The 25,383-nt window shown below is 37.9% G+C and overlaps 1 protein-coding gene across 3 annotated transcripts in view; it reads right to left on the reverse strand.

The window, feature by feature from the left end:
• Positions 1–25,383, reverse strand: part of lpp (LIM domain containing preferred translocation partner in lipoma) — a 351,252-nt gene that overhangs the window by 76,191 nt on the left and 249,678 nt on the right. For all 3 annotated transcript variants that reach the window (XM_022675482.2, XM_022675484.2, XM_022675483.2), the window contains one exon: positions 17,761–17,860. In XM_022675482.2, the coding sequence (XP_022531203.2) occupies positions 17,761–17,860 (100 nt within the window). The remainder of the gene's footprint in view (positions 1–17,760; positions 17,861–25,383) is intronic.

Genomic DNA, 25,383 nt, shown 5'->3' on the forward strand with positions numbered 1-25,383 from the left:
GTTAATCTGCGAGTGTGATTTAGAAACGCGAGATGAAACAACACCGAGCGACGATCCACCAGAGGCTTCTTTAGAGATAACAGGCAGGAAGCTGAACGGAGTCGGTGGCAGATAAATAACACAACTCCCACCTCTCCACACAGTAATTATTCCGAGAGCAACAGATTAGAACACAGCCAACCACACAAAACTGTCTAATGGGACCCAAAGCCAGCCGAGATCAGCTCTGCAGCAGCACAGTGAGCATAAACTGTGTTTACAACTCGAGGAACAGAGACCCCGACTAAATTACACTGTCAAACTGAAAATCAGACCGAAGCATCCGTCTACACCCTTAAAAATAAACAAAGGTTCTTCAGTAGTTCCACACTAAAAACAGTGGTTGTTTTTAGAACCTGAGAAACAGGAACATTCAAAGAACCACTGGCATGATTTTTTGACATCTTTGATTCATGTATATATTGTGGGGGCTTAGGAGCTCTCAGGGGAGCTCCCAGCATGCTTTGGGGCTGCCCTTTATCTATGTTTGGGGTTATTAAGAGGTTTATGTTGTTTGTGGAGTTATGTGTTATATATATATGTATATATATATATATATATATATATATATATATATATATATATATATATATATATATATATACATATATATATATTTGTTTGTTTAGATGAATGGGGTTTCATTCACCCACTTGTTGGTGTTGGGCTGAAGGGTGGAAAAGGATCTTCACTGCACTGCCATTTTAAGAGGGTATCGTTAAAGGTCAAATTAGTCAAAGATCAGTAAAGCTGACAAACTTTAGAAAAAAATAGAAAACTCTGATGCTTACCTGGCCATTTCCAGCTTTTTCCACATTGCTACCATGGGTGTTAGCAGTTAGCACTGGATGCTTCACTTTAAGATGATTGTGCATTAAAGCTAACTAATGCTAGTTTATACCATCACTTCATATCACTTTTTCTGTATACATCAAGATACAACTTAACTCCTTCAGCACTCTTAGATTAAAATAGTTAATAGCCTTAAAGCAAAAACTATTATATAGTCTTTTTTATTTTATTGTATAATTTTATAGTATGCTATAGTTGTATAGTATAGTATAGTTGTATAGTATATTATTGTTACAAAGTAGAATATAAATGTATTGTATAGTAGTATTGCATAGTATAGTGTAGTTGTATAATGTTGTATAGTTGTGGAGTACAATATAGTTGTAAAGTATAGTAATGTATAGTATAGTATAGTATAGTTGTATAATGTTGTATAGTCGTAGAGTATAATATAGTTGTGTTGTATAGTATAGTTATATTGTGTTGTATAGTATAGTACAATATAGTTGTAAAGTATAGTAATGTATAGTATAGTATAGTATAGTATAGTATAGTATAGTATAGTATAGTATAGTATTGTATAGTATAGTGTGTAAAAGATTTTGTAAAAGGCTACAAGGTTCTATTTCAGAGTCTATTAAAATAATACAGGGTTAGGAATGTCTGAAGGGTTAAAATATGTAATACATGCACTGTTTAGTATCTGTAAAGTATCCAGCCTAAACATGAATGATAAGTAGCAGCTGTTCCTGAGTAGCTAAACACAAACTCATAATCACAGTAATATTATTTAAATGTAACATTAACAGTGAGTATGAATGACTGAGTGGCTGGGCTGCGCTGCTCTGAGCTTTTACTGCAGCTTTTATTAACCTGCAGCTTTCTGCTCAAGGCTATTTTAGTGGAGCAGAGAGCACGACCTGGAGTCAAGCCTAAAGATGATGCCCTCTCCACGGGATTACACACTCACGCTTCCACTGAAACTGTCACATCGTCCAGTGCATTAAAACTTCCCACAGCGGAAGCTCTCCACTCTCTACACTCTACACTGTTTCCTCCTTTCTTTAATGGCAACACAAACACAAAAGCCTGACCCGCCCGAACCGGCCGACCCGCTCTGCTGGGGTTACAGAGCTTTAACACATCGCCCGCTCGCCTCTGACACACACACACACATACACACACACACGCACGTGCGTACGATCAAATACGAACACAAGCCGAGCTCCCGAGACACGCTGAGGGTGAGTAAGTAAAATGCAAATGATGCACTCAACCAAAATATCTAGGACAATACTCCATCCAGCCCCTCCCACAGCAGCCCCCCATTAACAAGTTAACACATTAACACTAACGCTTACACAAGTTCCCACATCTGTAGGTGATGTACGCGTGATCACCAGGACACGGGCTGAAGTTCTCCTGACCCAGTTACCTCGCCTGGTCCCACGCTCCGAGTACCGGCCCACTCACTACAGTACAAACACTTAGAGTAACTACATTATGTATGGAAAAAAAAAAAGAATTACTGTACAACCCAACATCAATTCACTCAAAACTGAACCCACCACAGGTCTAGCACCTCTGCTGGCTGGTTGCAGTAGGATGCGCAGGTGTGGCTTCACCAATAGAACTCATAGAATTTCATTTTTCTCTACTAAACATTTTAAGCTTTCTGTGTATACACACAATCGTGTGAAAAAGTATTTGCCCCTTACAGATTTCCTTTCATTTTGGGATTTTTCTAATTATCAAACCAACTTTAATATCAAACAGAGATATCCAGAGTAAATATAAAAAGCACTTTAAATTTAATTTAATTTATTAAGAGAAAAAAGATACCCAAACCAATCTAGCACTATATAGCCCTTTGTGAAAAAGTGTTTGCCACCCAAATAGATAGCTGAGTTCAATTTCCCTACTAACAACACCCAGGCCTGATTACTACCAGACCAGTAGACTTTAAAAAATCACTTAAATAGAACCTGTCTGACAACATGAAGCAGATAAAATATCTCACAAAAAGCAGCACATTATGCCCCAATTTGAAGAAATTTAAAAACAGATGAGAAAACAGAGTCACTGATCATCTATCAGTCTGGAAAAGGTTGTAAAGTCATTTCTGAGGCTTTGGGACTCCAGAGAACCACAGTGAGAGCTATTACTCACAATTAAAGAAAACACAAAACATTGGTGAACCTTCCCAGGAGTGACCGGCTGACCGAAATTACTCCAAAAGGGCATGAACCACTCATCCAGGAGGTCACAGAAAATAGTCAGTTAAAGTCAGTGTTATTAATTAATTAATAAGCAAGAGACTTAGTAAAAATGGTCTCCATTTCACATTTACCAACAAGCATCTTGATGATTGGACTGACGTGACAAAAGTGGAACTTTTTGGAAGGTGTGTGTCTCAGCACATCTGGGGTAGAACTAACACATCACTTCAGACAAAGAACATCATACTGAACGTAAAACATGGTGGTGGTAGGGTGATAGTCTGGGGCTTAGATAAATATACACACGAAATTTGGCTTTAACTTTTATGACCTTATTCTGGAATATTGTAGGTTACTGGGTAACTGGGTTACATAATAAAACAGAACTGTCGATAGCATATTTTTACCTATATTTGGTTTAAATTTTTAAACGCAAACAGTCATCCTGTCAGCACTGCATGTATTTATAGACATTTAAGACTACATCTTTTCCAGGAACATCCATGCAGTTTTCAACGAGACAATACAAAACCACATGCTGCACACATTACAAAGGTGTGACAGGACTAGCCTGCCTGCAGTCCTGACCTTGTGCCTTTCATGCAAAGTATCAAAAAAAGGCACCGATTTTTAGTTTTTACTTTTCGGTTAGTGTCTTTTTAGTATTAAACCTCAATACCCAGCCCTATCGCTCTCATTACAATAGCACCATTTATCATGCTAACGCTAACGCTTACACAAGCTCCAACATCTGTACGTGATGTACGCGTGATCACCAGGACACGGGCTAAACTTCTCCTGACCCAGTTACCTCGCCTAGTCCCGCGCTCTGGGTCCCGGCCCAGTCACTACAGTAGCTACACAGAAACTCCTAAACTCTTCCAAGATTCTTCATCAACTTTTCATGATGAAATGTCTCATAAATTATGAGCGCGGCTCCAGCTGACGCTACGCCGAGGAGAAGGTGGCGATTCCCTTCGCTTTCTCCAAACGCAGCCAGACAAAAGCTCCAATCGTCTCCAGACGTCTCGAGAAGTTCCGCTTGACCGTCCGTCGTGCATCTTTCAGCAGCTTTCAGAAGACGCTCTTACACAGCGCCAGTCATAAAAAGTAGCAGAGATGGGAATTGTGGGAATTATGAAGATCTCAGAAATGTTGAGAACATGGCTCGCGTTCAGAACGACCCTCACCGCTACGCTTCTCCGACCCGAGTTCAGACGAATCCACAGCTATTACAGAATATATTGTTGAGCTGAATATATTAATTATAAATATTAATCAGATACTTTAGAAAGTCTGATGGCAGGCTCACTTATTTATGAACGATGCAGTGCTGCACCTGAAGTGCTGCATTATTCAGTCATGCGTCCCATTTTTTTTTTTTGCTCTTTAGAAACTCTGCAGTGACTGCACTTGTATGGCCTGCGCACAACATTTCCTTTTTTCTTTAATGGCAGTGTCTTGATATTTTGATTTATAATTAACGTGAAATATGAAACCATGAAACAATGTCTGAAAAGTTTTACCACCTAAACTGTCTGGCTCCACCTATAAAAATGATAAAATTTAGAAAGTATATAAATGTAATATTAATGTGGAAAGTGGCCAATGGAATTTAACATTTGCATTAGTTACACATATTGGACTGTTGGACTTACTGGGAAAACTGGGAATCTAAGGGAAAAATCCACTCTGCTTCTGGTCATTTAGGCTGCACTGTAAGCTCAAAGAAGGTGGTCTGAGAGACTTGCTCAGCTGGGAAAAGGGCTACTATATGAGAATTTGGCTTCATTTATTTACAGTGCAACAGAATGGAAACAACATCCATGCTTATGCATTTTAAAACATATGTAAATATATACAGGGGTTGGACAATGAAACTGAAACACCTGGTTTTAGACCACAGTTCTGGTGGAAACAGGAGAGTTGAGGTGCACAATGAATTCTGCCGTGATTTGAGCAGCCGTGGTTTTATGTTTTTTGGATACAATCCGGGTTAGCACCCGAACATAAGCTTCATCTTACAGTGTCCACAGTTAATCCTGTTGGATGTGGTTGGTCCTTCCTGGTGGTATGATGAAATTACCCTGGATACCGTGGCTCTTGATGCATCACAAAGACTTGCTGTCTTGGTCACAGATGCGCCAGCAAGACGTGCACCAACAATTTGTCCTCTTTTGGTATGTCACCCATAATGTTGGGTGCAATGTGCGATTAATGAAGATTGTCCACCAGGCTGTTCCAATTTAGCCATAAAACCTGCCACACTAAAATGACAGGTGTTTCAGTTTTATTGTCCAACCCCTGCATATATATATATATATATATATATATATATATATATATATATATATATATAAACTAGGTCCCACCTGACTCTGGTAATGATTTTAGCATTGGTCAAGGTGAGCATTGTTATTAATAGAGTTTCTCATTAATAAGGATTCATTATGTCCCTTTGAATTCTAACAACACTTTTGTTGTGTTGAAAAATTAAACATTTCACATTGATAAACAGTCAAGTAAATTTAATTTAAACATACAAAATGCAGATTCAAATGTCAGCTTTAAAGAGCCATATATACAAACGTGTTCATGCGCGAGCTCTGAATGTAACAGTTCTAATTTGTCGTAGCTTTGCGTGGTGCTTGTTCTTCATACTGTAGAATCGTGAAGTCTCGTATTTTTTCCTTTTTTCCGAGGCTGGAGTGAATCACGGCTGCCTCAGGAGAGCCTGGTGAACCCTGAGCTCCAGCGGCGGAAGCTACAATAGCTGTGTTTGATTAGAACGTCTTCAAAGCCATTAGCAACACCAATAAAAAGTTCGTTATAGGAGGACAAAGACAGCGTCCAGCCGAGAGAGATCACGGCCTTGGCTCTGATTCATCTGCTTAATTATTAGCCCTGGGGTTCCTCCTCAGCGCTCGTGCTCCCCTCCCCCAATCCCCTCTTTTTTCCTCTTTTCTTAAAGCCTTGAACGCGTAATGTGATGTATTGTAATTACAGACTTTCTGAAGCTCAGGGGGATTTCTGATCAGCTCGGCTGTGGAGATTAGTCCTAGCCGAGGAGTTCGGGGTCTAAGGGGAGAGGGATGGTTTTCAGCATCGTCAGGCGGATCTGCGAATAACGCTCTGGAGAGGGATGCCTGTGGGACTGTGGGATACGGACCGGGCAGAATACACTATAGTGTAATTTCTATAATAGGTTGTGAGTTGTGTTGCGTCTGTATTACGCATATTTTGCAGGCAGCCCAGATAGCATAAAGAATCGTCTCGAGCTCAGCTGATGAACAGCAGCCTTGGCTGAGACTCTGCATCGGCAATGCAGAACTTGGACAAATGTGGTTTATGGCAACTGTAGACTATCTAAAGGGCTTAGGCCGTGGCCCAATGGTGGAAAACAAACTACTTCCACTACCAGATCAGGAGCGTTCCTCACAAACTTTAAGAAACTCCCGAAGACAGAGCTCTTCAAAGAGCACTTACTCTCCTAACACCTCTAACAAACTACCTTCTACTACCAGATCAGGAGCGTTCCTCACAAACTTTAAGAAACTCCCGAAGACAGAGCTCTTCAAAGAGCACTTACTCTCTTAACAGCTCTAACAAACTACCTTCTACTACCAGATCAGGAGAATCTCTCACTATCTTTAATAAACTCCTGAAGGCAGAGCTCTTCAAAGAGCACTTACTCTCCTAACACCTCTAACAAACAAACTACTTCTAACCTCATTTCCTTTTTCCCCTAAGCCCCTCCTTCATCCCACTATTTCCCTTTAGCCTCCTTTAGGCCCTTTCTAAACATGTTTTGTCTTGAACTTTTATGTCCTCTGTTGTTAATGTAAATCATTATTTGTATGCCACTGTGGATAAAATCATCTGCCAAATGCTATGTAATGTAATGTAATGAAATGTACTATACTCTGCAACCGGGGTGTTTGCACTAGCAGAACCCAGCCTGGCCTGGATGTAAACTGAACATTTGGGCTAGAATTGAGCCTAAATTCAAAACTGATCCAGGCCAGCGCAACTCAAACAAAACAAAAAGCCAAACAAAACAAAAGCCTTATTAATGCTAGATGCCAAATTTCATTCATTATATCACCCCAAACATTATTAAAGATCTTTTTAAGATCGTTTTAACATGGTCAGTGCTTTTTTTCCTATTCTCATTCCTTTATTACACACTTTACATTAGCATGTCAAAAGTCATGAGACACCTTTTTGTGAAATCAATACGCACACCTGTATAAGTTGTGAGGTGTTACAAGATCTTGTAAGTGAGGCTGATTAAACACACATCAGCGTGCTCATGGTAAATCCAGGTGAATTATGGGAGTTGTAGTATCCAGGTGAATTATTGGAGTTGTAGTAAGGGCTGACAGTGGGTGCAGGGTGCAAGGACGGGATGTTCCATTTCTGAAGCTGTGTGGGTATTTGACATTCCTCCATCCACAGTGTCACCTGTGTACCGGAATTACAGTACATCTGCCAGAAACACCTACGTTGGATGACTATACCTACAAATGTCTGAAAAATTAATATGCCAATTCATGCACCCTTAAAGGAACATACAAATTATTGGAAACGTGTTTAATAAAAAATATATCACAGTTTTTGAATAATTTTCTATAGTGATATACAGCTCTAGAAAAAATAAAAAATAAAAAAAAAATAATAATAATAATTAATAAGAGACCACTTCAGTTTCTGAATCAGTTTCTCTGATTTTGCTATTTATAGGTTTATTTTTGAATAAAATGAACATTGTTTTTTAATTCTATAAACTACAGATAATATTTCTCCCAAATTGCAATTGAAAATATTGTCATTTAGAGCATTTATTTGCAGAAAATGAGAAATGGCTGAAATACCAAAAAAGATGCAGAGCTTTTAGACCTAAAATAATGCAAAGAAAACAAGTTTATATTCATAACATTTTAAGAGTTCAGAAATCATTATTCATATTTGGTGGAATAACTCTGTTTTTTAATCACAGTTTTCATGCATCTTGGCATGTTCTCCTCCACCAGTCTTACACACTGCTTTTGGATAACTTGATATATAGTTTTCAATTTGGAAAAATTAAAGAAACTCATCAATTTTTAAGTGCTTTCTTATTTTTGTCCCAGAGCTGTATATTAATATTGAATTATTGTCCAGGCCTAGATGAGATTTAATCTATTCCTCAAATACAGGCTGGCATTAAGAACTGTGGGTTTTCAAAAGTACCTAATATAGGAAACCAACCACAGATTTCTGTGTAGTTTAGTGCCAGGGTCTCGGACTAAGACATACCCAAAACATTAAGACCTAAGAACGAGGAGCAGTGTTGTTAACAAAGGTAATAATTCCGTTTTTGTTTCAGCACTGAAGCTTTTCTCCAGTTTTCTCCCACGGCTCGAGCTCTTCGCCCAGTCACTGGCAGTGGACGGGAATGCCCCGGTGTCCTCACTTCACATCTGACCCATTTACAGCCCGGGCCGTGTTCACCCACTTCCCCCCGGCCAACATGAGTGAGTTTGCAAACACTGGCAGTGTGTGGTCACGGCCGCTGCAGCTGGGCCACATCTTCACTGCAGGGCACACAGCTCTGACACATGCCCCGCCAAAGGAGGCCATGACGGCCCGGGTGACCCCCCCTCTACCCCTGCCCCCTGTCTCAGTGGCCTACTTCAACCCCCGACCAATTACACATCTGCACACATCTGCACATACAGGCTTACATACATGAGGCTGCAGCACTTATCCTTTACTCACCCTGTGACACAGACAGCTTATAGCTTTTAACCTCCATATTTAACATCATATAACTCTAATCCCTGTAACGGTAAAGTACGCAACAATCTGTTCATCAGCCTGGAAAACAGATCCTTACATGACTTTATGAGCAATGCGGTATGAGCGTATCGTGATTGATATTTGGGTGGTGTATGAGGTGTTAGTGTGTGTCGTGTTCATGTAAGTGGATCAGACACAGCAGTGCTGCTGGAGTTTTTAAACAAAAAATGGTAACACTTTACTTGGATGGTCCATTTGATGGACTGACATCCAACTAACATTCAACTAAATGTCTATTAAATTCAACTTAAATACATGATGAATGTAAATAATTTAAAATAGAACATAACCCTACACCTAACCCTAATCTTAACCCTTAATCAACCCAAAATCTAACCCTACACCTAACCCTAACCTTAACCCTTAATAAACCATAAAATCTAACCCTACACCTAACCCTAACCTTAACCCTTAATCAACCTAATCTTTAAATTTAACCCTAAACCCAATGCTAAAATGTTAAGATTAAAGTTTGGGTTAGAGTTGGATGTTGGGTTACGTTCAATCGAGAATCATTTACTTTCACCTTTCAGTTTAATTGCATTTAACAGATATACAGCTGAATATTAATTGAATGTCAGTTGAGCATCATCAAACGGACCATCCAAGTAAAGTGTTCACAACAATCACAACAATATTCTGTGATTTACTGAGATTAATCTAACTTGTTCTTCTTAATATGCATGTTTTATATTGTTTTATATAAATATAAATAAGAGAATAAATGTAAGAAATGTAAAATGCAAATTTTACAAAAAAAAAAAGCCAATGTGGGGCGCTAAAAAAAAAGAATGCATGACAAATTGTATAGAGGAAACTTTTTTTGTTGTTTACTTTATTGTAAACATCTCAGCTTGGTTGTAATGCTTTCTGAATTAGAACTGAATTAGCTGAGTATAAAATAGCATTTTCTATGCTCTGGATCAGTTGATGAGTTTGTTTATTTGGAGCACTTCTTCCTTGGTTTGGTTTGTTTTCACACAGGAATAAACCTAAATGCACCAAATGCGCATCAATAAACCACGTGAGCACATCGTCTCCTCTGATTGGTCAGAGCTGTTTGGCGTGGGAGCAAGACAGTAAATATAGAAGATGAGATGAGAAGATTCTGTGGTTCAGCGTAGGGGTGGACAATATTATATTGTATACAATATATCGTGACACAGAAGTATCATGATATTGAAAATCCAATATTATGATAATAGGGCTGTTCTGTCTTAAAAGAAGTCCATTATTTACTTGAAGCTTTAGGTGTATTTATTGTATAATTGTTTTAGTTTGCAGTTTATATGCATGCACTAAATATTCTGCAATATTATTTGCTGCATTATATTATTTTATGCTATATTATTTATTTTGCCACATTATGATTATTCTGTTATGCTATATTCCTGAAATGAATGAATTATTTTAGTTTTCCTATATCGCCAAGTATATCGTTATCGCAAAAATACCCTGAAATATCGTGATATGATTTTAGAGCCATATCGCCCACCCCTAGTTCAGCGTGTATATCTGTGCAGCATAAAGCTGCTTTAACATTCCACAAGCGAAAATTCACAGTGTTTTCAAAGGGACAAGCAGCGCAGATCTGAGCAGTGAGTGTAAACAGCATGGAGCAGCAGAGACAGTGTTTGTTCATAGCAGTATATTATCTGACTAATATATCAGATTAAACTGTGCCTTATTAGAAGTTTAGCTCAAATAAATTAAAAGAAGTATATTTGATAGCTGGGTCAGATCGAGACCACATCAAGTTCTCACCACAAGCGTAAATTAATTAACCCTGTAATGTTACCAGGGCCGGATTAAAAGAATGGGCTGAAAGGGCTGCAGCCCCGGGCCTCGCCACTAGGGGGGCCTCCGGTCGCTGAATGTCAAATGACAAAAATTAATTAAAAACACGAAAATTACAAGCAATAAAAAAGGAAAGAGCGACAGAATTATTACAGAAAACACCCAAAATAACCAACGTGGAGTAGTCAGCCTGCTGTAGCAGCTACCACCAGCAAAGATGCGCTGCTCTCTCTCTCTCTCTCTCTCTCTCTCTCTCTCTCTCTCTCTCTCTCTCTCTCTCTCTCTCTCTCGCTCTTCCACAGCGCAGAGCTGAATTCAGCGCGGGGCTATAATAATAATAATATAAATAATATAATACAATAATACAATAATATAAAACTCAGTTTAGTTAAATAAATGAAGATGAGTAAGGACCTGTAAAGTTAATCGAATATTGTCAAATATAAAGGAAAGGTTGAGGTTTTGATGAGCTGTTTCAATGACTTGAAACTAAAACTAACTGAAACTGAAACTTTTATTATTCTGCGCATTATCAAAAACCCTTTGATTGTGTTTTAAATGAGTTTTTATTTTATATTAACTATTGTTTTATTCATCTGAAATATTTTTATTATTTTATTGATTCAATAATTTTTTCTTCATAAGATATACATTCTCTATTTTTTATGTATCCATTTTAATGATCTTTTTAAAGTGTCCTATTTTTCCTTTTTTGCGTATATATTTTATTCGTCTATAGTAAATGTATGGTAAATATAAGTAAAATATAGTAAATCAGTTTTTAATTATTTCTAATCAACACCCACCCCCCACGATATCATCGTCCATCGCGATGTTTCCCTGTAAACATCGTCAACTGCCAATTAAAGAGACATCGCCCAACCCTAAATTGAATTGAAATCATGTTACCAGTTCACTTTAAACGTAGTCTGTCATAGATTGGTACTGTGTACGCTGTCGCTGATGTGTCAGTGTGTTTGTGTGAGGTCATGCATCAGAACATGATATGAAGGGCCTCATCCTGGTAATTAGCCCTGGGCCTCAAAAACTGTTAATCTGGCACTGAATGTTACACACGTGTGTTTGTGGAAACAACAGGATAAAATAACACCTGAAACACTTCATCACTTGGTACATCAACAGGTACATCAACAGTGCATAAATGTATTGCAAGTTTATAAAAAGTAATGAGTGTTTTACATGATCAATACTTTTAAATTGATTTTGGTGGTTTTCTCTCCTGAATATTTAAGAACAGGGTGAAAGGAGGAGAATAATAAAGTATACAGAGAAACAGATACAGTCTGTTATTATAGAACTACAGTGTCCTGTATAATTAGTGAAGCTAAAAATATGGATAACAGGTGCATAAATGAGTATATAGGTTTATAGCTTGCTCTATTTACAAAAAAAAAAAAATGAATAAATAAAATATGTACATGTATATAAAAGAAATAACAGTATATACTCAAGCATTCTTTAGCTTTTATGGAATATAAGAAAATTTACGATGCTAGTACCTTTCCTTTGACCTTTAGGATGTAAATGTATATGGCACCAGTCAAAAGTTTGGACACTAAAGCTATATAGGAAAATGAGTGCAGAGTTATTGTGTAAACAAAAAGTAGTGCTAAATAAATCAGAATATGTTTTATAGTTTAGATGCTTCTAAGTAGCACATTTATCTTTGAGTATTGGTATTTTAATCTCAGTGTCTTCATCACGAGAGTCACCTGGAATAGTTTTCTCAGCGTCTTGAAGGAAGGAGTTGCTGGAGGTGCTGAACAATAGTGGCTGCTTTTCATTCACGCTGTGAAGCTCCAGCTCATCCCAATTAAATCACCTCAAATCACCATCTCAGTTCATCAGATTTAGATCATGGGATTGTGGAGGACAAACACTTTTTTACTGTATTCTACGTAATTCCATATGTGTCCCTTGATCACTTTCATGGTTTTATTATAAATTTACAATGTAAAAAAAATCTATTACAAAAAGAAATCAAGAAAAACATTGAATGAGAAGGTGTGTCCAAACTTTTGACTGGTACTGTATAAACTGCTGCTGTCCTGTTCTATTTATAACATGACCCCACATACTATACACACATACAATATCTATAATTCAGCTGTACACACTAGATCTGCTTCCTTTATTTTTTATAGACTGACATCATCTGGTATTCATGCTAAAAATAGCACTTCTTATTTTGTTCAGTGAAACAAGAAAAAACAGTTAATTTTACTGAACAATTGCATTTTCTGTTAAAGCAAGAAAAAATATGTTCATACTTAAAGAAACGTGACAACAAATTTTATTTGTGTCCATCTACCTTATGACATTCTATTAGAATACTGGTGAACCAGAATAGTGACACTATTTGTCTTGTCACCTTAAATGAGTTGCTTTAAACAAAAACAAGTACTATAACCTATAATAGTCATAATAATATATATATATATATTATATATATATATATATATATATATATATATATATATATATATATATATATATATATATATATATATATTATATATATATATATATATATATATTATATATATATATATATATATATATATATATATATATATATATATATTATGTATATACTGTATATACTTAGGAAATTGTGGTAAACTGAGATGCAGGTACTGTCTAGCTGATTTGTTGTCAGTGGAGTGGATGAATATCAGTGTTTCAGGGTTGTCCTGTGTCTATGTTACCTTCTGGCTCTTTTTTTTAGCTAAGCTGTTATAATCAGATGTGCTGGAGTGGGAGTGTTTTTACCAAAAAATATAATAGGTAATTAAAGCCATAATAAATCAGGGTACTTTTACTTTAGATCAGGGGTCTGCATTTCAGACATTGATATTTTCCAAGCCATTATGTGGCGGGCCACAAAAAAAAAAAAAAAAAATTGGAATATGAAGTGCAATGTGATGGAGTGCTACAGACTAGTTGCTCTCCAGCCCAGAGGATTGTTGAACCCAATTGCAGAACAGCTGATCTCAAAGCAGTTAAACCCAAGATTAAAGGAAAAAAAAATAAACACACCGCTTCTCTCGCAGGATAGCACATGTGTCGTCAGGGTTGCGGTTCACTACACTAGCGCTGCCCCAACTAGTGAATTGGGACGTGGCCGTCCTTATAAGCAGATAGGAAGGCCGAGAACAGGAGGAAAAAAACAAGAATGGGTGGAAACTAAAATCACGGCAAACGCGACAGACAGACAGGGGAGGAGTGTAAACAAAATCTCGCCAGAGAAGCATTTTATTTATTTATTTATTATTTTCATTATCCTTCATTATAGTTCAAACAACCTCACAGGCCTACTATTGCCGACCCCTGCTTTAGATATTTAAGTACACTTGTAAGTTAAATAGCTTCTTTTGTAAAATTTTACTCTGGGTATCTTCACGTTCACTCAAATCCATGGATCTGGTACTTTGTTCATCACTGCAAGAATTAGACAGCACTTTCAGGGTTAAATAATGAGGTCTGCTGTACAAAGAAATACTGAACTACTGTACGTGTTTTCACGGCAGTCACTGAGCCGATGTTCGGGACTGAAAGAAGCTCTGAAAGGCCTTTTGTTGTCTGTTAAGCAGCGAGGATGAGGGTTTAGGTTCAGATGAGGAGATAGAGGCTCTGGGGCGATGATTCTTCAAAAGGACAGAAAGGCCAACATAAGAGAGAAAAAGAGGGAGGTGGGAGGGGGATTCTTTGAGTTGTCATTCTGGGTATCATGCAAAATCTTTTAATTTCAGTATAAATACCTGTTTTTACCATGTTTTATCAGCTCAACCTTATTTCATTTATTAATAATATATCCATTCTTGCATTTCAGATCTGCTACACATTCAAAACACAGAAAACAGTCTTGCCATTTCTTTTCACAATGTAAAAAAATAATAGTTTAAGCACTATTTTATTCCAGTCTTACTGTAAACACTTTCCGAATGTGTATCAGCTCTGAAATGCAGGATTGGATGTATATAAATAAATGAAATGAAGATGAGCAGATAAAACATGAAATATCTTGTGTTCATACTGTCTGTATTCAAATAAAAGTCAAAATAACAAAAAAAAATAGCACACTGGCCCTGCATTTAAAGGAAATAGAAGCGTGAATCTGTGCAGCGAGTAAAAGTGATGACTGTAACACACTCCGCCACATTTGTCAGGGTTAAGTTCACTTCTGCAAAGTGATGAACGCACCTGTTTCTCAAAAGGGAAAGAAGAAGCCTCTTCCCATACATCCATGCAAATGAGGCCGGCCAAAGCCTGAGACCAGCAGAATAACCTCACATCCACATCCTGATTTCACATACCTAATAATAATTCAACATAACACACACACACACACACACACACACACACACACACAAAGAGGGCCTACTGTAGAATTGTGGTCATATTTTGAGTATGGAAACATTGGTTGCTGCATACAGTAATAATAATGCAGATAACATACTGCCCCAGAAACTGTCCTAAATACACTTAAAATATATTTATAATGACTGAAATTACATTTAGATGTGTACAATTATTTTTTCTTCCCAATTTACCCAACACACTTATTAGGACTCCCCTATCACAAGTGATGCCCCAACACCAGGAGGGTGAAGACTAGCACATGCCTCCTCCGATACATGTAAAGTAATTTACATGTCACAGCACAATATTCTACTGGACCAGTCGGAGCTCCTGTTTACAATTAATTTTGTAAAAGATTAGATTATTCTTTGTATTCTTTTATGTTCATTTAAATTTAATGTATAAATCTCAAGCTAGCCCCAGTCATTAATGTGAAGGTTGGGAGTCATTTAGTTAAACTGTGCATAATTATTAATAGTTGAAAATATGCAATTAGCATTATCCTTCAAAACAGATTCAACAAAGATTGTTTTTGAAAAATATCAAAAAGAGATGAACTTTTTTTTGTTTTGACCAAAACAAAAAAAAAGATGGAGAAAATAAAAGTTTGGCCCAAGCACGAATACAGAATACATTCATTGCCAGCTTTTTCAGCAATGCATCGGCTACATAGCCTAAATGTATTTCGGTCTTGCTTTTAATTAGAAAAGCTGATACAACACTACTGATTACTGATTTTTATTTTATTTTATTGAACAATTAACATATAAACCAACAACCAACCTGCCAATGCTGCTTAAAATTCCTCACAGAAAAAATAACTAGAGTTATTCACTTATGTTTTGGAAACTGAAAATATTTGCCCATTAGAAATATTTGGCAACCGAAGATATTCAGCCAAACTCTGAAAGTGTTTTTTTTTTTTGTGGCTAAATATTTTTTGGTAACCAAATATTATACCTAATATACCTAATATTAAATAGTTTATCAAAAAGATGCTAATTTATTTCTGCAATTCTAGAATTACCCAAACATTCAGATAGAAAAAAGGCGCGAGTGTAAAGAGTGATAAGAGCAGAAATGGGGCAGAAGTGAAGTGAGGGCACACTGGGGCGCGAGTGGCGTGAAGTGGCATGACTCAGATCAGATGCGTCAGCAGCTTTACACATACAGCCCCGCGCCATCCTGCTGAAACACATGTGTAAGCACTCAGCTGTGACACTGTGATGTATAGCAGCGAGAATAACCCACTTACACACACACACACACACACACACACACGTGCCCTCACGCACACACGTGCGCTTGGATACACACGCCTGGCGTGCAGTGGGCATGACTCATGTCCTTATTTGAGCTCGGGGCTGGGGGTGGGGGGTTGGGGAGGGATGATCTGCTTACATCTGCAGATTCTGCACATTTTTTTCTGACAAAATTGCCACAAAAAACAAGAATACAAATGCTTTTCCTTTTAGTTAATGAGGTCACGTTTAGAGTTATGAGTTATTATATATTATTAATATCTACAATTATTTTAGTATAATAAATAGTATAAAAAATATGAGAAAATAAAAATTTACCTCGGATTGAGGCAAAAGTCGACAGCAGATGGCAGTTCTGTATATAAAGACATACTGATGTGCTCTGATTAGATACGGGGTCTTGCTAGAAGAGGTACCTCTTGGTGAGAGGTCACTAACTGCTGGACATGCCTCTACACCACTGGAACTGACTAGTTTCACGACTAGTTTACTATCTAGGCAGTGGTGTCATGAACAAGTGAGCTGGATAGATAGAAACAAAAACCTAACCATATCATCTTTAGAGACAAATCCATGTTTTGTTTGGCATCTAGTGCCAGTCGGGTTTGAGAATTGAGGCCTTATGGTGATGTTTCAATCCTGCCTTTGCTGTAGAGAGACACATTGTCCCAACTGCTGGTGTGATTGATGATCTGGGGCTCATCACATACAACAGTTAGTGACTAGTCACAGTTAGTCACTAGTAGTGATACAAGAGGGACTATCACCTGTTTTGCCTCTCATGGCAGGACTTGCAACTGACAGCATTTTTCAGCAGGATAATGCTCACACACAGAGAGCAAGGGTTTCCAGTAATGTCTCCACCAGATTACAACTCTCCGTTGCTCTGCCAAGTCTCCAGATTTATCACCAATCCAGCATTTATGTGTAGAGCAGAATCTACAGGCCCAGCTGTAGCAACATCTGTGAGTAAAAGTGCTGCAGGATGCAATACAGAACCTGAACACCTCCATACCCAACCATCTCAATCTCATCTTGCATCCAGACTAGAAGCTCCAACAGGGTCTAAAGAGCCTAGAGCCTCCTTTCAGTTGTACAGTTTTCCACAGTACATATAAGAATGGAAGTATTTCTATATACAGCTCTTGAAAAGAATAGTAGACCACTTAAAAATGATGAGTTTCTTTGATTTTACCAAATTGAAAACCTCTGGAATGTTATCAAGAAGAAGATGGATGATCACAAGCCATCAAACCAAGCTGAACTGCATGCATTTTTGCACCAGGAGTAAAGGCATAAAGTTATCAAAAGCAGTGTGTAAGACTGGTGGAGAAGAACATGCCAAGATGCAGGAAAACTGATTTTATTTTATTTTATTTTATATATATTTTTTGGTGTGTGTGTGTGTGTGTGTGTGTGTCACTAACCAAAGTATTCCTCAGATGGGGGATGGTTCATGTCGTACAGCATCTTTTTGGTCAGCCTGTCGAGTTCCTCCTCTGGACGAGCCATGGACTGACCTGGACCCTGAAACACAAATCAACACACTTTTACACATCTGACTACGGAACACACTTATCCTCAAATGACTCGTCAACACACAGACACATACACACACTCACTCACACACAAACACACACACACACATAATCACACTCACTCTCACACACACACAAGCCATTACGCAGCATTATTATTTTCACAGCCTGCTACACACTTATCGTATCTGGGTCACCATGGAACTGACAGTGGACTGACTTAACTTCCCTGACCTCACAACCTCACATGACCTCACTGATTATAAAGCTACAGTATACAGTGGTATGCTGGAATTTGGGAACCATTGATAAAAATGCTTTCATTTTAAGCCAAAATATCATTTTAAGCAACATTTTAAGCTATTTTTGTTTTGCACAAGCATTTGACCTTTGCAGTGATGCACTTCTGACCCTTAAGAGAAGGGGTGACAATATGTGCATGTAAATCATTGCATAATTTGTAAGTAGGAAATATATATTATAGTTATTGTAAGTATAAGCATGTATTTCATAAATTAACTGAAAAAAAAAAAACAGCAACAAATTCAAAGCATTAGTCTGGGTTTTTCAGTTGCTATATGACACATATCTGACTGACAGCGGTACTAACCAATCAAAACTGCTTTTTAAAATGACTTCCGGTCCCCACGTGTCTGCGTGACCTTTCTGCTGATTTTTTGAAGGGTGTAGTAATGAGTCTGTTAGCAAAGTCGTAGGACAATCTAACCAATCAGATTCATGATTTTCACTCCGGGGGCGGGCCATGGTGGCTAACCCCTTCTCAGTGTTCTGATGAAGGGGCTGTGCATTGGTAAGCCGTAAAACAGAGTGCATGCTGGATAAGTTCAATAGTTAGCTAACGATCATAGAACTGCGACTATAAATGAGACAGATATTGTTTCAAGGCTGCCCTTCAATATGAAATTAATTCACTATAATAATAGGTCACCTGACTGGTGAGTTTTTGTGTGTGCTTAATGTTTTGGCTGCTCTGGTGTCCTGTAGGCACACAAATGAATTGAGCATTAATTGTTGTGGTCTGTTGTGTACTTGTCATTTGTACCTGTATTTGTGGGTTGTTAATGTGTATTAAGTTTATATAACTAAGTCAAGACAGAGAATATGTAGTTTTGTAATATTCATCCAGAGACTGTAAAAAAAGATGGACGCCGTGTCACCGTTCCCATTCATTCAATGAAAATGAAGCCTAAATCTTCTGCCATGTTGGCGATCCTAAAACCCGAGTCTGTGCAGTAGAGACCAGAGGAGGGAGAAAGACTGTGGAGAGACAGCCTACTCATTTAAATAACCCCGCCCCTGAGGGCTGGCTCGAGGTCACAAGCTGTAGAGCGGAGCTGATTATCTGTTATTGGTGCCGCCCATAACCAGCCCTTTTACAATAACCACACCTTTTTTGAATAGAGCTGAATAACGTTTTTAAAAACGAATTCTGTGGGGATATAAAAAATTGACAATATAAGCAGAGGTTACACTAGCTGTTGCATTTAAGTAAAGGAGAAAGAATTACAGTATATCAAAAAAAAAAGCGTGATTGAAAGTTGTCTGTTTTACCATTGAAACCTATGGGGATGGGTGGGGTTACACATCTTTCTGAAACCGAACAGCAGGGGGCGCCTGACCTGTGGTGGCTTCACTTTTGAGAGACGATGCTCCGTCCAGCTATACACAGTCTATTTATTCATCTATTTGTAGGGGGGGGGGGTATTTTTTAAACATCTCAAAATACAAACACTGGTCGTGGATAAGGCCTCATGCAGTTCTAGCATTGTACAAAAGGCAAGTCCAGATTCCAGATCATATATCTTTGCTGTCCAATGAAAAACACTTATCTCCATTTTTGTCGATTTTTAGTTGACTACAGAATGTGAAAAGACAAACTGTCCCTTACACTGTGCCAAAATTTCTTGATAAATGGACCAATAGAAACTCTTCAAAATGACCTGAAATAAACTCTTTTTACATTAACTTTCATTGAAAGTTGACAAGTTTTTTTTCCTCTCTCCTGTAAAGCTGCTGTTTTAGAGATAAGTGTTTTTCACTGGACAGCGACGATATGTACATATAGACTGATGCTCATGCGCTTCACATGAAGTTTCAGTTTCATCTTCTCCAGCATCACAGGAATTGTCAAGAAGTTCCAGTGTCTGTAGCTGAGCTTATCACCTAACCAAGAATGAGATCCAGCTTAATGATAAAAGAACACATTAGAAGAAAAAAAAAATATTTTAACAATGAGTGATTGTGAAATAGGCATTTTCACAATATCCCACCACTGAGCCCACCCCTTACATCTGTCCTCCACTTTAGAGTTGTATGAATTCCAGCCTTTCAGAATGAGTCGCATCACATTAAATTAAATCAGATATGTATTGGATTTTAATACCAAACACCATTAAAATACAAACTGTTTTTGCCACACAACCATTTTTACATGCTGTAAGAAGAATATAAACAATACCTACATATTAAGGACACATTTAATGAAAGCCCTACTGAACTCATATAAACACTATTTTAGTTTATCTTTCATTAAATCCACTGCCACACAGTCACAGTGTGACTGGACATGACAGACACACAGACTGATTGACGGCCTGTCAACTTATTTCCATCCAAAACCAGTGAAACCAGTGACAAGACTTAACATTAGCTGGTCCAGTGTGTGGACCCACAGGTGACCACACTGACAAACACTTCCACATCCACATCCACCATAAATACAGTCCACACACACACACACACTCTTCACACACACACACACACACACTCTTCACACAGCTCTGAGGAATGCACCCAGTGTGGAGCCAGTGGTCTGGCAGTGTTTAGTACTGGTGTTTGGACCCCCAACTGAAGACAAATGAAGAGCAGAGATACAAACAAATTACACACACAGCTTCCTCACATCCAACAACTTCAGGACAAATATTCAGCTAAACACACACACACACAATTTTCTTTTTTTTTTTGGTAAGTCTGATGTTCAAAAGTGTAAAACGTCCAATCTGATCTGATATTAATTAGTTGTTAGACAGTGAGCGAATGTTAGCTAGAGTAATTAGCCATTAGCAATTAGGACTCAGTAGTATTAATACTTAGTCTTGGTCAGCACTCTCCTCAGATATATTTCGTTCTCGTCTGGACTGAGTTCAAATAGTATGTGAAACATTACCATAATTTCCGGGCTATTGAGCGCACCTGAATGTAAGCTGCACTACATATTATATAACATGATTTATTTACACAGAATGTTACATGTACATGTAATGTACAATGTTACATTAGATGTTACAGAATGTTACAGAAAAATAGCCTGTGTACACAAATAATGTTATGTACCACGTGGAAAAGTCACAACAAAAATGGAGTCACAATATTAACAGGGAAATGTAGATGAATTACTCTTTTTTGGCTGCCCGTTTAAGAAGCTCACAGGAAAAGAAGCATTTTCAGCTCATGATCTGTTACAGGGCTGCTGTGATCACCATCAGTTAGCTGCATTTCTCACCTGCTGCTTATTAATGTTCTATTGTTACAGTTAAGCCAGACATACACCGTGAGAATTTAACCCAATTTTTTGCCCTGGTCGGATGGATCTTTTTATGATAACAAACAAACAAAGAAATGAACAAAAACAACAATTTAACATCCACTAAAGTGTTACTATACTATACTGATACTGGATATTTAACTAACCAGCAGACAAACTCTAAGTCAATGTACACACCGTAATATAAGCCACAGTGGTCAAAGCCGAGTGTGAAAAAATGTAGTGGCTTATAGCCTGGAAATTACGGCATTTATCTTTTTTTTTAATAATCACCTGTGTATGCCAAATCTCTGTAGTCTGATTTACTTTGAGGGAAATGTAAATGGTTTACTAATAAAATACATGAACTGCAGTTTTACTTTTGAAACATTCTACTTGTGGGTAAAGTGCTTCTGGTCCTTTAGTCTGCACTGTAAACTCAATGAAGGCAGACTAAGACATTGAGGTTTGTCTGGGGAAAGGGGGTGGTTCCTACCAAATTAACAGTTTAATCTGACTCCGCCTCTGGTCTCTACAGCTCTGCAGACTCATGCATGTTCATGCTTATTTTCATATGGACTATTGTACTATTGTCTCTGACTAGTCATTAGAAAAAAAAAATGGTTTTCTGCACCACAGCTGTTCAGAACACAATATAGACCAGAATAAAAAACTCTGACAGCCACCAAACCATTTAGACATTTCTTGACTTTTAAACAGAGATAGTTATTTGCTTTTAAAGTTCTGTTCATAAAATAAAATAATAATAAAGGAGAAACTTAAGGAATAAATGAATAAAAAAGGAATAAATGAATATTTAACCACTCCTTTTCCCTCAAAACATATCACTCAGAGCTGTAACGGGGGCGTTGTGGGCTCGTTATCAAGAGAGAGTGAAAGAAGGAAGCAAGAAAAAAAGAAAGAAAGAAATAGAAAAAGAGTGAGGGCGAGGTCTGTTTTCATCATACAAAAATAACGCCTCGCTGAGAAACAGCAAACGAAATGCTCCTATTAGCAAACCTCCAACACCTTCACTGTGTTTCCACCATCACTGACACACACACACACACACACACAGTGTATAACTGTACACACTTACTCTCTATACTCTATACACTCTATACTTCAACATGAACAAATACTAATATAAAATGTAATTTATTAATTTTCCTCTATATAAATCAGTCACTTCATATACAGAATGAATGCATTTAGCTTGGGGCATTAGGGGCTCTGGATACAGGGTGGACGGGCATAACTGGTCCTCATCTATTTCCTAAATCTCTAGTGTACTGGCTCCAAGTGCCATGAGCACCGCTTCAGCTGGCAGGCTAACCCACAAAAAGGTGGTGTTTACACCGGATGAGCTGCTCCTTAGCAGTCAACGGCTAAAGGTCGTCAGAGATCAGTAAACCCTCACATCAGGAGTGGGGCAGCTAAAGCAGACGGCTGCCTGTACTCAAGCACTATTCCAGCAACTCCTGCAGCCAACCTGGTGCCAAATGTATTGCTATGCTTTCTTTTGGACTTCAGTGAGACTGAGAGGGGGATCTTGACAAGTTGGCAGCCCAGAATCTCCATATTCACTGCCCAGGATTTTTGCGCACTGGAGAGGTCACTCCAATAGAAACAACACGGGAGGCAGCAGTTACCAGTTATCAGTCTACAGCATATAGGCATAAGCTTGGATGCTATGGGTTGTCTCCGATTGTGAGACGGATCTTCCTGTGTCACTGGTCAGCTATCACACGCCTATCACAAGCCAGGCAGCCCCGGCCAGTAAGGTGTTGACCCGTCACAGTCTGTCTGCTTCATAGGCTGCTTGAAGCTTAACCCTTGTGTGGTGTTCATATTTTTGTTACTCGTTTACTTTGTTACTTGTATTTAATTCAGCAAAATTAAGCAATTTTACATTAAAATGCTTTACACATGCTTGCTGCACCTAAATTGCAAGCAATATAAACAGCTTACATGGTTAATATTTGCCCTTTACCTTTCTTATGTTACATTTCTTTTAAAAAGTGCTACTCTTTTTTATTAGTTTTTTAATAAAAGAAATGAATTAAATTTAAGATATGAGTAGAAAATTTGTTTAGTTTCAAATTTACAAATGAAGCAATGTTTATTAGCCCTTGGCCAAACACATACTGTATGTAATACAAATGTGTGTGATATATGTTTTTCACAAAAAATGAGCCAATGCCAATGAGTTTGAGTTAGAAAAAATATTTTTTTGTATCATTTGATGAAAAATGAAAACGGGTCCCACAGACCCGAACACCACACAAGGGTTAAGAATGTTACCAAAGAGCAGACTTTAAACACTGCAACTGGCAACCCAAACAAAAGAATAGGAACAACGGCATTCAGCTTCAGTTACCTACACGTGTAGAGCAGGATCTACAGGCCCAGCTGCAGCAACATCTGTGGATAAATGTGGGAGTGTGCAGGATCCATACAGAACCTGTACACCTCCATCCCCAACAGATGCTCCAACAGGGTTTAAACTAGAGCCTCATTTCTATTACAGTACAGTTTTTACTGTAACGTTGTAATCACTCTAATATATCATCATTACATTTATACAGACAAAGATTCACAACAGTACAACTATCAACTTCTTGCTGTGCTATTATTTTTCTGAGGGTATTTTTGACCTTTTTCCATATTGTGTCCTCCCCTCTTCTACTTTTTCTAACTAAATGTGATTTAGATTGATTGTGTTTTTTTTATTGGGATTCTGATTCAGCTAAGCTTAGTCACTGTAAAAAGCATGCTTAGCCTTTTCTCCAGGCGTGGAGTCATTCCTCACCATAGCGCTTCCCTACAGGGACTCGCTCCCACTCGTCCAAATGGATGCGTGTTATCCGCGTGTACTGGAGCGCTGCCCTTTATCAGCCTAATGCTAAAACCGCAATAGCGCATTTACCAAAAGCGCAGGTACGAGTTTTATTAAGCGTGGAGCGAGCACGCTTCCTTAGGCCAAAAAAAAGAAAAGAAAAAAAAGAAGAAAAACAACTAAAAAATAAATAAATAAATTACAAAAAGAAAAACTAAACCCAGCAAAATACAGCCAGCAGTTTTAATTAAGCATAGAGTGTAAACGCACAGTACAGTGGACCTGATAAATACACACTCTTTAATAATACTATACATCATTAATGACCAGCTTCAGGGTAAACATGCACCAAAACCCTGGCTCTGCACTTAGCACAGAGTTCAGGTATTAAATCGATTACAGCTCTACAGAGCACATCTATAAATACCTCCAAAACACATTAAATAAATATTACACTGCCAAAACTAACAAAAAAAAAGCCACTTGACTTAGACTTCTCCACCAATTAAATAATACTTGTGTATATCTGATATGTACACAGATCAAGCATAACACTGACTTCTTTATACACCCATTATTTGATAGTTTTTCAGCTCCACTGATCATATAGGTTACCGTGTAGTTCTACAACAATTACAGACTGTAGTTCTGTATCTGTTTCTCTGCTACTTTATTGTTAACTAAGTTAAGTAAACAAAACTGTAATTCTTAAAATAAATAAATAAATAATTAAAGTCAAATGAGCGCTGGATGTTAATCTACACAGATTTCTCTCCTGAAAACAGTTTATTAGGGTGAGTAAAGTGCTTCCGTTTATTAAAAGTAAGCTTTGATTTTCAGATTTTCACTAAGGCCAGCCATGGTTAGCGGCTAATGCCGCCCGACAGTGCTACACCAGGGCCAGGGCGATATCAGCTAGCGCTTTGTCCAGTGTAGCTTGTTTTAACATGGTAAACATGCAGGCTACAGGCCGATAATACTCACCTCTGAATGGGGAGAGAACTTGCGCTTAGCGCAGTTAGCAGCTAATGCTAATGCTGCTCCAGCAGTGCCATCCGGGGTTAGCAGTAGGCTACAGGCTAATAATACTCAACTCTGAACAGTAAAAGAGCTTGTGCTTAGCAAG

Source organism: Astyanax mexicanus, chromosome 5 (genome assembly GCF_023375975.1).
Source record: "Astyanax mexicanus isolate ESR-SI-001 chromosome 5, AstMex3_surface, whole genome shotgun sequence".
In the NCBI taxonomy this organism is placed as follows: Eukaryota; Metazoa; Chordata; class Actinopteri; order Characiformes; family Acestrorhamphidae; genus Astyanax; species Astyanax mexicanus.